We start from the raw sequence: 14,986 nt of genomic DNA, 5'->3' as shown, positions 1-14,986 counted from the left end.
CTAAACTGTTTGCTATGTCTTGCAAGGTAAAGGTCATTGGCTAAACTATCATGGTTTCCGATGATGACCCACCTGGAGAGACACAGAGAGCTCTGTTTATTGTCCTCCTTCATCTCTGAGCAGGGGAAATGGCTGGACTCTGTTCTGGGTCAGCTTAAATGGAGCAAGGATAGCTTGCAGGCAAGAAACAGGTCTTCCCCACACGTACCTAAGTAGTGTCCAATAATAATTATCCAGGCCGGGGCTTGTACTTTTTCTTTCTTTCTGTACAGAGTGGATGTGGTTTTGTGCAATGTCCTCACAACGAGCATCACTATATTCCCTCTGAATCTCTGGAGGCACACAAGACCAGCTGTTTCTATGCCACAAAGGGAGTGAGTCGAGTCAGCCTTGACGAGAGTTGTCCTCTGGTGGTCCGGAAAGACGCACTGTATCAGGATAAATATGTCCCATCAATAGAAATAGGTGAGTACGTTTTGGTCATATTGGGACCACATAATGTACACAGTAGATCTCATATACACACATGTACCGTACATGTACTACACTTTGCAATACGTATACTGCACATTCGGAGCAATATACAGTAGATAATTATGAGAACAGAACAAGGTGATATTCAACTCGCATGTATTCATAACTGCCAATGTAGACGCAGCCATTGAGAGAGCAGTTAAGGTGACGGCCCAAGACCCAGAACTGTACCAAGAGAAGGGGACCAATAAACCACAGCCCAGTCCTGATGGAGTGGAGGACTGTGTGTCCTCTGGTATTGATGTGACATCACTCACACCACACCAAGTCATCAGGTGAGCCACTGTGTAGCACAAAATTAGCAATCTCCCATCCTGTCTATTGGCCTAGCTGTTAAAGATTTTTCCTCTAAGCATATAACTACGTAAGAGTTATGGAGTGCAACCATAAGTATAGCTAACTTTTTCTTTGTGGTAGCCATTGTGAATGTACAAACTACACAGTCATGTGTCCCCCCTCACCCATGTGCAGTTACATCAAGTCATGGCGGAAGGTCCCACTCGACTGGACCTCCATCGTCCCCTCCTCTCTTGACCTGACTCAGTTGAAGGGATGGCTCTTCCAGAACATACCCAGGGAGCATGCACACAGGTGAGGATGCCTGGTTACTAGGAAACACTACTGTAACATGTGTGAGTACTAGGAAACACGGGTGGGAATATTTCCCATAAGGAAACGACATAAATTATGTACTGACTGGATTCTAAGATTTCCCTTTGGTTTACTTTGAGCAGTATTGAACAAAGTCCTTTGCCCTAAACTGCAGTGCTTCTGTTGGTGGAGAGATGGTTGTGGTGGACACCATTGTGCAGGCCCTCACCCAGGAGGAGGCACCCAGTGTCACTCCCAATGCAGTGGTGAACACACTCAGGTCCCTTCTCAGAGCTAGTAAGAGCATAACTACGTCTGTAACACTCTATAATGAGTATCCTTAAAAGATAGATTTTAGTTGACCATAATTATTAAGTGTTTTTTCCTTCTCCCCTGAACACACAGATGCGAGTTCGTTTGTGTTGAGTCTGTGGAAGCACGTCCACATCAGCTGCACACTGGAGAGGGGGGGCCTGGCAGGAGGTGTGGTTGAGGACATTGCCCCAATGCACCTAACCCAGCTACTCACTTTACAACGAGGGGCACCTCAGATGAGAGAGGAGGAGGCTCCCCTCGTTTATAAGAAAATTAAGGTATACAGTTACTATTATATTTTTTGTCGGAGATGAACACTGCATGCCTGGATGTTTGTTAGTCAAGAGTAATAGTCTGTACAGAGTCATACTGATCGCTCAATTAAATCAGCTAGCAGCTCAAATTTTGTACTTTCTCACACTCTAGTTTTTCTTCCTCTTCAGGAGCTCATGGGAGGTGCCAGCCCACCCCCTGACCACACCCCTCCCTTGCCCATGGACGCAGTGTTCTACAGTAGCTCTCCCACTGAGAGGAGGGTCATGTACGACTATGTGGTGGGGGCAGGGCAGGTGAAGGTACCAAAGGAAAAGAAGAAAATTGATCCGGATCTCTATCGAAATGATGAAGCAGTTCTTAAAGGTATGGAATACGTGACGGTAAAAAGTAGCTAATAATATGCAACAGGGACAGGTAATATTTCTGGGAGGCGGTATTGTAATTCTCTCTGGGAAAACATCTGGGCCTTCTGCATAGCAAGGGCTACGTGATATGGCTTGAATTGCGTAGGATCATTACATTGTACACATAGTACTATTGTTGATTACACACACACACACACACACACACACACACACGCACACACACACACACACACACACACACACACCTCAGCCAAGTTGAAGGCGCTGGCACAACAGGAACAAGGTGGGGGAGACCAGGACAGGCCATTTCATGAGCTCCTCCGCGAGAGGAAGGAGAAGAGAGACTATAAGAGACGTCGACAGAAGTACAGGGCCAAGAATGTGCACATCACAAGGAGAAAGACATCTGAGGTCAATACAGTTCGTTTATACTCTTATTTCCACATATTGGATGAGTTAACGCTTTTTTAAATGGCCTTAAAAGCACCCCAGTCCTTTTTTTAACTGTCTCTAGAAGTTATGTTAGCACATTCGCTTAGCTGATCATTTCCCTACCAGAACACAGCCATTTTTGACCTTTAGCGTGCATGTTGATGACAGGTCACCGTTGATACTGTGGAATGTGGCCTGATTGACAGTAATTGAAGTGGCACATTATCTGTGCTTTATTGTGATAGCCTGTGTTTGGACTCACTATTGTGGGCACTGTACGTATAACACTTGTTTGTGCGTGGAAAAAAGCCCTAAGTACATTGTAGTACATGTTTATTTGATCAGCTGTGTGGAATGACACGGCAGGTCATTTGAGCTGTCATGAATATCATAATTCAACAGCTGTAATGCCGATGCTATAAATAGCAGTGTTTACTTCCTTCTTAGGTGGATATTGCTATTTATAGAACTAATATAGCGTCCTGTATGGTTGAATGACCTGGCTGTTAAGGACTTAGATCACGCAGTCGTATTCAATAGCCAGGGGATAAACCAGGGGTATTGTTGACATAGAAGTATAATATATAGTTGAAGGTACCCAAATTGACACTGAAAACCACAGCTCTGATTGTTATTTTTTCCCCCTTGCAGATATTCCACGATATTATCAACAACCGAATGGATGAAATTGCTGAAACCCTTCGCCCACAACTCAAAAATGCAAGCAACCTTGACATTACTACCGAACAAAGTATTCGAACCATACAACACTCGGACGCAGAAGACGCTCATTCTATTGAGAAAAGCCAAAGAACTAAACAGGAAGATGAGCAAAGACCAAGTTCTCGGAGGAAACGACATTTATCACGGTCCAAATCTCGATCTAGAAGCAGAGAGAGGCATCACTCACACAAGAAACATAAGAAACATAAATCTCATAAACACTCTAGCTCTAGTAAACACTCTAGCTCTAGAGAGCATAGGCAAGACTGAGACTTTATATCTAGTAACACATTATTCACTGTTAACGTTGTTTTGTTAATAATTTTGCAATTTACCATACAAGTGCTTATATAATGTGATTGTGCTGAAAATAAGTTGTCAAACATACAAACAAAAAAGGAACAAACAAATTAATTATTAATGATTATGATAAGCAAACAAACTGTTCTCAGTTGTGAGTTCAGAGCTTTCTTCTTCGCCAGTACCTTTGCTTCATGTTCTTGCGGTACTTGTGGTATCTGTACCCACCGTAGATGGGTAGAGCTACAGCACCAACCACAACCACAACCACCACACCAGCTATAAAGAGAACTGGATAGGCAGTCAGTGCAGCCATTTTAGCACCAAAGTAGCTTCCACGAACAGTTTTTCGCTTTATGGAGTTATTTTTGCTGTAGTTGTACTCGCAACCCAGTATGCTCGTCTGTTGGTAGTGGTCGCCTATTCCAGGTAAGTCTAGGAAACGTCCTCCACACTTGTAGCAGAAATGTGTATCGCATCGATTGCAGGTCATGTGATCGCAGCCAGTCGAGCGTTGTATATAGACTCGACACAGGGGGCACTTTTGACAGTTAGCAACACCTTTTGTTGATCGTTCACTAGTCCATTTCTTGAAGTGAACATTTCCCCTCCTGAACTGCTTGCAAGAGACATCTTTGTGCCATGGAGCATGACAAGCAAAGCACCAAACATACTGGCACTTACTGCATGTGATTTGAACGTCTTCTTCCTTGTATTTTCTGAATCGCTTCGGAAGCTGATGATCTGTAAGGTAAGTGCAGTTTGGACAAGCTCTCTTTGTGTTACTTCCCTCAGCTTCGGCACGTAGTCGCTCGAACTTGTTTCGCATTTCGTCACTGATGAGTGAGAGAATCTCTTCTTTTCCAATGGCTCCTTGGTCACAATCTGGATTGGGGCAGGTAATGAAAGATGTTCCCTCATTTATATTTGTTTGCACTATCGCCCTCATACAGGAGTCGCAGACATACGCATTGCAGCATTTGCGGACATTAGTGGAGAAATCACTGACTTCATCGTAGCACACAATACACGTGAGAGTTACCATCTCTCCTTTGTTTTCTGTCGTTTTTGGTTCCCTGTAACTGTTGTGATACACGTCACCTATAATATCGTCTTCATAGTAGTATTCTTCATCATCAAAAATTAAGGGTCGAAATCGGCTTGGCGTTTGCGGTTCTATTGTAATGGAGGATCTCCTCGTAAGAAGAGCTGATCTGTTTGGCAGTGTGGTGATGGGAGAAGTGGGTGCAGAAGTACTGAGGTAGCTTGGGAGAGGGGGAGGGGGAGGGGGGAGAGGTATGGTTCCGGCAGATCCTCGTCGAGAAGGAGGTGCAGAGGAGAATTCTTCAGTGAACTCTGAGTCTGATAGGTCCTGTCCAGGGATGACAAACATCATGGAATCTCCAGTCCCAGAATCTGTGTCAGATTGCAATTCCACACTTGCAGCTTGTAGCAATTTGCAGAAAGACACAGGGAGTGGAGGTGCTGCAGGTATCACACTAGTGGATGACTCTGGCAAGCCAAAATTATGAACTTCAGCAGAAACAATGATTTCCATAGCCATCTTGTGTTTTGCAGTATAATTTTAATGATTGTATTTTGCATGCAAAAGAGTAATTTCTGGTGCAGATAGAGCCACAACATGCTTTTATACACCATCCGTTGTTACTAAAAATAGTTCAAGCTACCCACGCAATGAGGTATGCAATTAGCCAATACGTAATGTGCTTTGATACTAAAAACAGCTTTTGTGACGCCAATGGGATGTAATTAACTTACGACCATTACCGAGTACCAAACAAGGACCCTATTAAATATCCCCATGAGACATCGCGAGTACTTGAAACTGACGTGGCTGCTTTGACATATACAGAAAGGTGATTCTATTCATTGCATACTTTATACCTTGATTTACTCTGTCAACTGTATGTATTTTATAAAGTATACACATAGATGCAGGATCCCAGTGAAGACACCCAATGGAATGATGTCCTGCGATCAAAAGGTATTCTGCCTCCGAAGGCGAACGAGGCAACAATTGACGAACAGACGATAGTGAAGGTGAACACACAATCCCTCCCACCACACACACACACACACCACACACGCACACATAAATAAGGGTACACTCTAATTCTTTGAAGTGGGTGTTCCCTTGTGATATGTCAAAGTCATATATATATATTATATCGGCATTATGTAAATACAGTTTCAGTATCTCTAAGACCACTGGTTTTAACTTAACGTTTGTAATTTGGTTGAGGTTGGTGTGCTTAACTACACAGGGTTTCTTTTATATAGATGTTGGAGGAGACCGTAGCCAAGAAGACTGGTGGTAAGGCGTATGATGACATGACTCTGGACGAGCTCGATGAGTTCGAAGACGAGGAAGATGACAGAGTAATGCAACAATACAGGTACTCATTCCCATACCATGTTTCCAGGTACCCATATCCCATACATGGGTACAGTACAATATAGTGTACAACAGTTGAGCAACATACAATGTTGTACAGCATTGACCATCTCACCAAATAGAATGAGTACTTTCACAGAGATCTTGTTTTACCATGCCTAATTTGGTAATAAAAAGCTGGCTACCTTCCATACAACACCCTTTGTTTACATACATGGGTGTGTGTGTGTGTATGTGTGTTGTGTGTGTGTGTGTGTGTGTGTGTGTGTGTGTGTGTGTGTGTGTGTGTTGTGTGGGTACTTTTCTTTGCTCCTTTTCCTCCCAGGCAGCGACGTATGGCTGAGATGCTGGCCACTCAACAGAAGGCTCAGTTTGGCTCTGTCAAGGAGATCTCTGCCATAGATTACGTGGGTGAGGTGAACAAGGCTGGAGAGGACGTGTGGGTCGTGCTGCACCTGTACAAATCAGGGTATCCTCTAATGTAGTGTTGTTTGGACCTAGAGCTGTATAAGACACTTTCAGCTTAATTTTTCACCGCCTGTATGTGTGTTGGCATGAGTTACAGCTAATCAATATTGGTTACAGCATTGGTATAAATGAGTGTTTTCTGTCGTTTTTGTACAACCTTGACGTACTACAGTATCCCACTGTGTGCTCTGCTGAATCAGCACATTGCCCAGCTGGCAGCCAAGTTCCCTGCGACCAAGTTCCTCAAGAGTGTCTCCACGACTTGCATCCCCAACTACCCAGATAGAAACCTCCCCACCTTCTTTATATACTTTGAGGGAGATATGAAAGGCCAGCTGGTGGGAGCACAGCAGTTCGGAGGAATGAACCTCACTCTGGATAGTGAGTTACAGGCCGTGTGTGTACTCCCGCCATTGTAGGCTGCTCTGTATCCTATACAGTTCAAACAGATACTAAAACAATTATTATCGATACTGAAAGGTTTGATCTGAGTAGAATACACAATTATTGTATCAACTAAGCCAGAAACATTCACTTTTGCTGAATAGTGTATAGCCTCAAATCCACGCCGATTAAAATACGTTTTAATTGGCGTAGATTCGAGGCTAAATAGTGTATAAACTAGACAGTGAGTGTATACGTATCTCTACTGTATGTAACCCGTCATGCAGGTTTGGAGTGGATGTTGTCGGAGAAGGGCGCGGTCAAGAGCACTCTAGAAGAGGACCCCCGCAAGAAGAATCAAGTGAGGGACATGTCTATACGACAAAACGTCAACAAAGACTCGGGCTCTGAGAGCGACTGATCATGAGCTAGTGTCTTAGAATTTTATGAATAATTCTAGAAGTTAATTCAGCATACAATTAATGCATTGGTATATATGTAGCTAGAGTGACTTTTAAAATGTATAATTATTACTTTTGTAACAGTCAAGCTCAATCTCAATTCACGAAATTTCTTAAACCATTACATGCACACATCGTAATTAGTAGAAAATATTTCCAATAGGAAAATTAATAGTAGTTACAAGAAAATGTTGATCATGAAAATAATTTAAAGAAAAATCTACTAAAAGGGTATCAGCACAGTTCAAAGTTCATGCTTGATTGGCTACTTGAATTTGTCTAAGTTGTGACATTGTAGTCTGCACCTGCCCTAACAGCTGTTCGATCCCCTCCAGGCCCTCAGCATCAGGGGGCAACTCTGCAGCGAGGGGGGGGAAACACATGCACAGTTATACTAATGTATTTCTTGTCAATGCATTACCACCATACGACTGTATATTCCACAGAGATGTACATACAGTACAGCTATAGTTATGGAAATGTATCAGCTAGCTAGAGCAAGATATGTAGAGCATGTTCGTGCTGACAAGGCTTAGCTTTCAAGGCCTTGGGAATTAATAAACACATGTATACAGCAGCTCTCACAAAATAATGGTTCATTCAGGCCTTAAAAACACATTTAGAATTTCACAAACACAAAATTTGAATACCAACTGCATAGTCACGTAACAAGCTATAGGAACCCATAGTACACAGAAACAAGAAAACCACACCCACTCACACACGTTGCTGCCTACCTTCCAGTTGTGACTCAAGTGACTCCATGCATGTGTAGGCCTTCTCCTGCACAGACTCAATGTGGTCGAGTAGCTTCATCCTCTGATACCAGTTGGTAGTGTCTCCCTGCACGAAAGCATCAGCAAACTCCTCTAGAGAGACAGAGTCCATTGTGGAAGTTAGTTTGGGGGTTGACGATCCGAGTAGTAATGATTTGGGGGTCAGTGTTTGAGGGGGGCCGGCCGTGAGGGGGGTGGAGTTAGAATAGAGGGTGGTCACACCGAGTGCACTGGGGGTCACGATGGTAGGGCGAGAGATTGAGACCAGTTTAGATGGGCTAGGAGTGAGAGATTGCGTGCTGGTTGAGGGGGGTGGGGTTTGAGACGAGGAGAGAGCAAATACTGAGAGTTCTTGTACCCCAAACTCATTGTTGACTACTTCGTGAGCCTGTGCTTTACTGGTTTTACCGTCAGCTTGACGGCTATTTGAAGGATTTGCTCCACTGGCTGCCTTGTTTGAGTTTACCACAGAGAGCTCGATAGATTTCTTTAAAATATCTGTTGTGAGTTGTTGCAGGCTTTCGGTCTTGAGAGGAGGCAGAGGTGCTAACTTGAGGGTCTTTGGGTCTGGACTACCAGCTGCAGTCTTTCCGGCTGCCCCGTTCAAAGACGACTGAGATATAGCCTGAGGGAGTGGGTCTAATTGAAGCGAGGCCACGTCGAATTCATCTCTGTCATGAGAGTGGCTATCATTGTCTCCATTTTGAAATCCATTGCCACTCGACTGATCGTCTTTCGTCTCTCCGTTTGTGGGGGGTTGTTCATTTGACGCCTCCTTCTGTTCAGGGGTGTACGAGATTGGAACTAGAGACTTGATGAGGTACGAAATGAGCTCTTTCTTCTCAACGTGAGTACATTCTTTAGCCCATTGCCGCATGTACGGGTGGTTGACACGACTACAGGGAGAGATATGCATACACACAAATCATACCAACTCAGAGTCTGACAAGAAAAGCATAATTATGGATTGCTTGTACTAGCTATAGTACTTGAATTTGTCTCTTTCAGTTATTAAACTCTTTGAGTTATTAGACATACTGTACATGTATACAATCTGCTAAAAAAAAATTGCAGTGGTGAACTTGTGAAGCTATTCTACAGAGTACACTATTGTCTTACCTAACAGCTTGTAGTTTGACCTTTGCACTGTGCAGTATCTTCCTGAGTTGGTAGAGAGTGTCTGTGAGCTGATGGGTGTGTTTAATGGTGGAGGTGTGTGGAAACTGGGGGGCACCTGACAAACTCGGCAGAGACCCCGCGCTGAACCACTCCTTGTCAAACTGTGTGTGTGTGTGGGGAGGAGATAGAGTGTGTGTGTGGTGTGTGTGGGGAGGGGAGGGGGGGAGATTGTAAATGATAAGGTCTCAAACAATTGTGCATGAGTTACATGTACTTCTATACGTACACAAATTAACTTTAGTTCCATTGGTCCAATAACGTTACTTTTACGATTTTCTGAAAGCTTAGAGAGAGGCCTTTCCTGTTAAGTTTTTTTTGGGCCTGTTTTAAAATACCACGGGCTATATAGCCTACATGTATGAAATTATGAGCCGTTCCAAATTTGAAACCAAATTTAAGATTTAACCATACATGTACTATCTAAAAGAGCTCCTAGCTTCTAAGCTGGTACAGTAAGGGACAGAAAGTCTATTGATTTCCCCCATTCTCTTATATACCTGATCTGAGTTGAACCCCGCATTCCCTTACCTGATATCTGAGTCTGTTCCTGAGGCCTGGAGGATTGGTGCAGTAGCAGCAGACATACCTATCAGCGAGGGTAGCCTTGGTAACCCGCACACAGTCTCCATGCTGCCAGCACAGGCACTCCTCACACTGCAGGGAGTGAGGTGATCACAATGAATGAATGAATGTACAGTCAGAAATAACAGTATAGTACAATCATGTGTTAGCTTAACATCATGCAGACAGCTTGTGAACAGAAGAGTGATACAGTAGCTATGCATATCATACTAACAATGAATGAGTACCTTAGAAACACACTACATGTTATTTATTGTACATGTACATGATTTCACAGTGGTTCAACAGGCCTAGTTCTTATTAGGCTACATGACTGTACGTACGTATGAACATTACCTCAAGATTAAGCATTCTCCTATAATAATACAATACCACGATCAATAAATGCTGACACAGCAGTATGACTCACTTGTATCATAAACCCTTCATCAGTCATGTCCCCACACACGCAATGGACCACATCATTCGCCTCGTTCAACACACCCCCCACAGAGACCACACCCCCTACTACACACACCTTCCCAGTTGGATCAACATCAGATTTCGACAAACTATTCGATTTTAAGCTTTTCTTTGGAGATGTGAAAACATCCCTTGACAGAGGCTTAATCTCAACCAAGGGTATCTTCAGAGGGTGGCCGGCCACGGATAAACCACTCGATTTCTTGCTCGTCTTTGGCGTTTGTTTTGGAGTACTGACAGCGTTGGTGGGTGTGGTCTCCAGCTGGGCTGACGGGTGGTCTCTATGGTTACCATCCGGCACAGTAGCCTCACTATCGTCCGCACAGTCGGCAGTTTTTTGTTGCTTTCTGTTTAAAGAATCGTTGTCTTTTTTCTTTGGATTGGCAGACCTCGGTGATATCTTAGGGACGCTTGGTGTTCGTGGTGACTCTAATGGCGGACTTTTGGCTTTGTCAGTGAGGGCAGGAACCTTGGGAGACTCTGAAGCCTCCATCTTAACCCTCTTGTCTCCAGCAGCAGAGTGACCTACACATACAGATAAATTAATGTAATAATAATCTAGAACAGAATACAGACACGCACATGTACTGTACATGAATACGCGTTAAGCAACTTGTATTTTGTTAGTCCAAGAGAAATAAGTCATCTTTTGATCTGCCAGTACTAGCTAGATGATACGAATGTACACTGTACGTACGTACGTACACGTAGATACTGAATTCTTAGCATGCAGAGTGGGCATCAAATTGATTGACTTGAAATCCTCTAACACAACACACATGACAATCGCTCATGCACAGTAATGTACATGTACATGTAGATGATTATCACCAGAGGTACCTGAGGGCTTCTGTTTCATGACAGACTTATAATAACTGCTGTGATAGTGCTTGATGTGAGACTGGAGCAGAGAGTCCTTACGAAAAGATTTGTTGCATCCTGTGATCTTGCATTTGAACTCGTTATGGTCCAAGACAATCACCATCTCCTTGGGGGCCACCTTCAAGGGCATCTCTTTGGGGGCCATCTTCACTGACTTCCTGGGCTCAGCCTTTCTTACAGACACCTAATGAGAAAGGAGAAGGGGTTTCAATACAGTCAGTACCACACACGGTGTTACATGTACTGTAAGAGAAGAGCGTAATAAGAATATGGTCTTGTCCAATATACAGTAGATATTATGTACTATCATCGTGAATTTTAACCAAGTCAGCTACCATGACAACATAGATATACAAACACTTCATAATGTACAATCAAGAGTTCAATGTCACTGTGGCTGACCAATAGAATAGTGGCCACCTATATATTTGTGACCACATGCTACGGAGACTTTGAGGCCTAACAAACTGGCTGTATTACAATTGCTTACAGAGTGACCACACACACAATACACAGGACTCACATTCTCAAGTTTTGCCTGTGCCCGCGGCCTTAAAGCCATAGCAGGACCCTTCTTTGTGTTCTTTGCAACAGCCTTCACATCTTTAGTACCCTCCATTGATGCTGTGACAGACACAGCTGGAGAAGGACTGTGTATTGCCTCAGGTGGTTCTTCTTTAGGCAAAGGCTTTCCAATCATTGAGGCCTTGTTAATTTCAGAGTGCTCTTTGACTGTAGACAGCATGGGAGTTGGCTTTCTGAGTTTGTACGCTTCTCTATGTTCAATGATGAATCTCTTCTTCTTTCTAGTCGGTGTAGAGCCCAAGGAAGTTTCACTGTCAGAACTAGCCGATATTGTGATCCTTTTTCCTAGCCCTCTCCTCTGTAAAACTTTCCTTCGAACCTCATTCGAGGACCTGGGACCACTACCACCATCGAAGTCTGAATCAGAATACGATGAATCAGAGTCGCTAATTCTTTGTCTCTTCGAGGGCATAAAAACGGGGGAGCTGGGAGGAGAGGAGTACGAGGTTTGGGAAGTGTCGTCTTCACTTCGGTGACGTTTCTGGGCCCGTAGCGAACGAGAATTGCGCGTCTGACTGCTGTCACTCTCGTAGAGGGAGCTCTTGGAGAGGTTTGACCGAGAGGAGTGGTTCTGTTGGGCAGGGTGGTGTATTTAGTAGGAGTATTGGCAAGAGTGCTTTTAAAAATACTTCTGTCTCTACTGTACATGGGATATTCCATATCTATGTGTGTATTCATACATTTACAAGGGAGCTAGTCTAGAGTGTATGGTGTGTGGAGGGTGTAGTATAGCAAATATCTTGTTGGGCACATAATTATGCCAATTAAATCAATTCTCTGGAGATTGAGATACAATAAATAGCAAACACATTATCTCACTCTTTTTCTGACTGCAGATATCGGAGCTTTGTACTTTACACCATCATCGAAGAGAACGTCCACCTCATCTGTAATTTAGTGATGGATTATGCCATGATGTACTTACACGTGCACACACTCTTGTTCTCACCTTCAGAGAGGTGTTGAACTTGCCCAAAATACATTCGACCATCTTCCCACCTAGCTTGTACCAGGTCACCAACATCTAACTTCTGTGTGCAGTGAAAAACAAGCCACTCAGTAAACCACATACAGCACGACACAAAAATGGAAGGTCTAAATCTTAAGAAATGTACAGTTGTAGTACAATACTCAGTGATGTTCCCACTTAACAACGATATGTGTGTGTAGGGACGAAGTCTTAGGCTGGGATTTCAGTTACACGATGTCTCTACACCCTCAAAGGTCATAAAGGTCATAAACCACCCACCTTCCTGTATCGTCTGTCTCTCTCCTTCTGCAGCATGGCCATTCTGTCTGGGGGCAGTATCCTCAGGCGCTTACTGCTTATCTTGATGTTCTCATCGTAACGTGAGTTCCAGCGCTCAAAGTGCACCAAAACTTCGCCTTTGTCTTGTTCTACCTCCACCACTCTGGCCATGTACCTGCATTCAAGTACAATACCTAGTATATATATAAATACAGTGTGTATCATCAAAGAGAGTGGATTGATATCTTAGTAGTGAAATGTGCAGTGTATTGTATGTTCTCATGAGCCTAATCGAGACTCCTGGACTGATAAACTTGATATGATCCCATTTCTCACACACACCATTTCCCATAAACATCCTTAGCTTCCAGTTTCATGCCCACTTCAACATCTTGGAGATTTGTAAACAGGTCTCCCACCACCTCACTCCCTTTGTCTCTGTCCCCACTAAAGTCAGTCTTATCCTTAGCTTGTTCACTTGGAGTAGCCATTCAAGTACTGTCTGTACTGTAGCTGTATAGCTGGCTAGTGCTACCTTCTATTAGTCTCGACTTACTACGTTCTCTCTGAACAAGTTCTTGTGATGATCTTCATCTAGAAAAATACAATATTAAAAGACAGTCTAGTCACATGGTTTTAATAATTAGCCACATGGCTTTTATAGTACAGATCTACTGATCAAAACAAGCTCAAAATGAATCGATTCTCTGGCCTTCTAACCACCCGATGGTACAGCTCCCAAGTGGCTAGTAAGGCTAAGAGTCCTCTGGCAGTACTCAGGCAGAAGACAGGCCTACCGATTGGAAAATGCAGAGAAGCTTTAACCAAACATAGTGAGAATTTAGAGGCGGCCGAGAAATGGTTGTATTCTGAAGCACAGAAGGAAGGCTGGGCCAAAGTAGAGAAGCTTAAGGACAGGACTGCACATCAGGGCCTCATTGGAATGCTAGTCAAGAGAAGCAGTAATCACAATCAAGCATTAATGGTTGAGGTACGTTAAGCGCTGTACGTATTAAAATAACAATTATACCTTGTACAATAGCTTCGGCCTGTTAGTTGCAATCCTGATTAAGTGTTGTATGAATCGCTGCCTGTGTCTTCCTTGTAGGTGAACTGTGAAACTGATTTTGTTGCAAGGAATGACAAGTTCAAAGAGCTCACATCAAATATCACCCAAAGCACGTTTCACCTCAAGGCCATCCCCATTCTACAAGACACCCCCATGCCTGTAGTGGACTACCTTTCCAAAGACCTCTTATCTTCCATTCCCAGTCAGAATCAAACACTGGCCGACAAAGTAGCTGAAAGTATGGGACAATTGGGGGAACACATCTCCATCTCTCGTGGCTGTGTAATGGCTGCTAGCCAAGGACTTATCTGTGGTTTTGTATACAACAACGTTTCTCCGCCTGGCTCTGACACCCAGCTTGGTACGTATGGAGCTCTATTGCATATGTTGCCATCAGAGGAGACTGGAAAAATGTCAAGCCATGAGCGGATGACGAACTTGGGGCAGCAAATTTGTCAGCATGTTGTGGGGATGGATGTCGGTGACGCATCAAGTAACAAGGATCTGATTGGTGCGCTACTAGAACAGAGCTTTCTGTTTGATAGCTCAGTCACTGTAGGAGAACTGTTAGCCAACAACGGACTCAGTCTGACTAGAATCATTAGGTATGCATTGGGGGAATCTGACTCCCTTTTCTGACATTTAAATATAATTGTAGTCTATTTATTTCTGTGTAATATAGGACACTACATTTCTTATGATGAGATATATACATACAGTGAAGCATATTGACTATCATTTCTAATACTTTTTGAGTGAAACCATATAACATGGCGAAGGCATTTAGCACAGCGCAGCTTGCAACACTCGTAATTAAGTAAATGTCACAATTTAGAGAAGTTTGCCCTTAAAGTGTGCACAAAACTTCACTTAGATATTGCATGCGTGGACCTATACCGCGTTCCTTTCCAAAAAGTACTTTAGGGCACACATCTTG

At 43.5% G+C, this 14,986-nt stretch overlaps 5 protein-coding genes across 6 annotated transcripts; 3 read left to right on the top strand and 2 right to left on the bottom strand.

The window, feature by feature from the left end:
• The first annotated feature begins 31 nt into the window (after nt 1–31).
• Nucleotides 32–3,604, top strand: LOC135332140 (uncharacterized). Its single transcript, XM_064527481.1, has 9 exons — nt 32–180; nt 273–465; nt 653–809; nt 1,006–1,125; nt 1,301–1,422; nt 1,531–1,718; nt 1,884–2,079; nt 2,332–2,492; nt 3,165–3,604. Exons 1-9 carry the CDS (start codon nt 61–63, stop codon nt 3,504–3,506), a joined length of 1,599 nt encoding a protein of 532 aa, XP_064383551.1. The 5' UTR covers nt 32–60; the 3' UTR covers nt 3,507–3,604.
• A 91-nt stretch (nt 3,605–3,695) lies between these two features.
• Nucleotides 3,696–5,157, bottom strand: LOC135332144 (E3 ubiquitin-protein ligase RNF217-like). Its single transcript, XM_064527487.1, has one exon. It carries the CDS (start codon nt 5,098–5,100, stop codon nt 3,697–3,699), a length of 1,404 nt encoding a protein of 467 aa, XP_064383557.1. The 5' UTR covers nt 5,101–5,157; the 3' UTR covers nt 3,696.
• A 133-nt stretch (nt 5,158–5,290) lies between these two features.
• On the top strand, nt 5,291–7,395 carry LOC135332122 (phosducin-like protein 3). Of its 2 annotated transcripts, none has more exons than XM_064527445.1 (6): nt 5,291–5,413; nt 5,490–5,597; nt 5,838–5,953; nt 6,278–6,421; nt 6,593–6,801; nt 7,092–7,395. In XM_064527445.1, the coding sequence occupies exons 2-6, from the start codon at nt 5,490–5,492 to the stop codon at nt 7,223–7,225; spliced, it is 711 nt and encodes a 236-aa protein (XP_064383515.1). In that variant the 5' UTR covers nt 5,291–5,413; the 3' UTR covers nt 7,226–7,395. The 2 variants fall into 2 exon arrangements, with proteins under 2 accessions (XP_064383515.1, XP_064383516.1); XM_064527446.1 differs by having other exon boundaries at nt 5,305–5,413; nt 5,479–5,597.
• On the bottom strand, nt 7,362–13,598 carry LOC135332103 (PHD finger protein 20-like). The gene is made up of 11 exons (XM_064527426.1): nt 13,323–13,598; nt 12,981–13,155; nt 12,681–12,762; nt 12,551–12,618; nt 11,670–12,302; nt 11,105–11,330; nt 10,212–10,789; nt 9,749–9,874; nt 9,161–9,321; nt 8,003–8,937; nt 7,362–7,623 (listed from the first exon to the last, which is right to left on the bottom strand). Exons 1-11 carry the CDS (start codon nt 13,469–13,471, stop codon nt 7,517–7,519), a joined length of 3,240 nt encoding a protein of 1,079 aa, XP_064383496.1. The 5' UTR covers nt 13,472–13,598; the 3' UTR covers nt 7,362–7,516.
• On the top strand, nt 13,599–14,804 carry LOC135332115 (elongation factor Ts, mitochondrial-like). Its single transcript, XM_064527437.1, has 2 exons — nt 13,599–13,971; nt 14,089–14,804. Exons 1-2 carry the CDS (start codon nt 13,675–13,677, stop codon nt 14,686–14,688), a joined length of 897 nt encoding a protein of 298 aa, XP_064383507.1. The 5' UTR covers nt 13,599–13,674; the 3' UTR covers nt 14,689–14,804.
• Nucleotides 14,805–14,986: the final 182 nt, after the last annotated feature.

The sequence above is a fragment of the Halichondria panicea genome, chromosome 2, assembly GCF_963675165.1.
Source record: "Halichondria panicea chromosome 2, odHalPani1.1, whole genome shotgun sequence".
NCBI lineage: Eukaryota > Metazoa > Porifera > Demospongiae > Suberitida > Halichondriidae > Halichondria > Halichondria panicea.
The sequence above is the reverse complement of the archived record's forward strand: the minus strand, read 5'-3'. Positions and strand labels throughout refer to the sequence as shown.

Coding starts and splice junctions, on each gene's coding strand:
- LOC135332103 (XM_064527426.1), bottom strand. CDS start 13,471: ATGGCTACTCCAAGTGAACAAGCTAAGGATAAGACTGACTTTAGTGGG. Junction 10,790..11,104: donor CATGAAACAGAAGCCCTCAG/GTACCTCTGGTG, acceptor CTGTATGTGTAG/GTCACTCTGCTGCTGGAGAC. Junction 9,322..9,748: donor GGAACAGACTCAGATATCAG/GTAAGGGAATGC, acceptor ACACACACACAG/TTTGACAAGGAGTGGTTCAG.
- LOC135332115 (XM_064527437.1), top strand. CDS start 13,675: ATGAATCGATTCTCTGGCCTTCTAACCACCCGATGGTACAGCTCCCAA. Junction 13,972..14,088: donor ATCAAGCATTAATGGTTGAG/GTACGTTAAGCG, acceptor TCTTCCTTGTAG/GTGAACTGTGAAACTGATTT.
- LOC135332122 (XM_064527445.1), top strand. CDS start 5,490: ATGCAGGATCCCAGTGAAGACACCCAATGGAATGATGTCCTGCGATCA. Junction 5,598..5,837: donor ACGAACAGACGATAGTGAAG/GTGAACACACAA, acceptor TCTTTTATATAG/ATGTTGGAGGAGACCGTAGC. Junction 6,422..6,592: donor CTGCACCTGTACAAATCAGG/GTATCCTCTAAT, acceptor GACGTACTACAG/TATCCCACTGTGTGCTCTGC.
- LOC135332140 (XM_064527481.1), top strand. CDS start 61: ATGATGACCCACCTGGAGAGACACAGAGAGCTCTGTTTATTGTCCTCC. Junction 1,423..1,530: donor CAGGTCCCTTCTCAGAGCTA/GTAAGAGCATAA, acceptor CTGAACACACAG/ATGCGAGTTCGTTTGTGTTG. Junction 1,719..1,883: donor TCGTTTATAAGAAAATTAAG/GTATACAGTTAC, acceptor CTTCCTCTTCAG/GAGCTCATGGGAGGTGCCAG.
- LOC135332144 (XM_064527487.1), bottom strand. CDS start 5,100: ATGGCTATGGAAATCATTGTTTCTGCTGAAGTTCATAATTTTGGCTTG.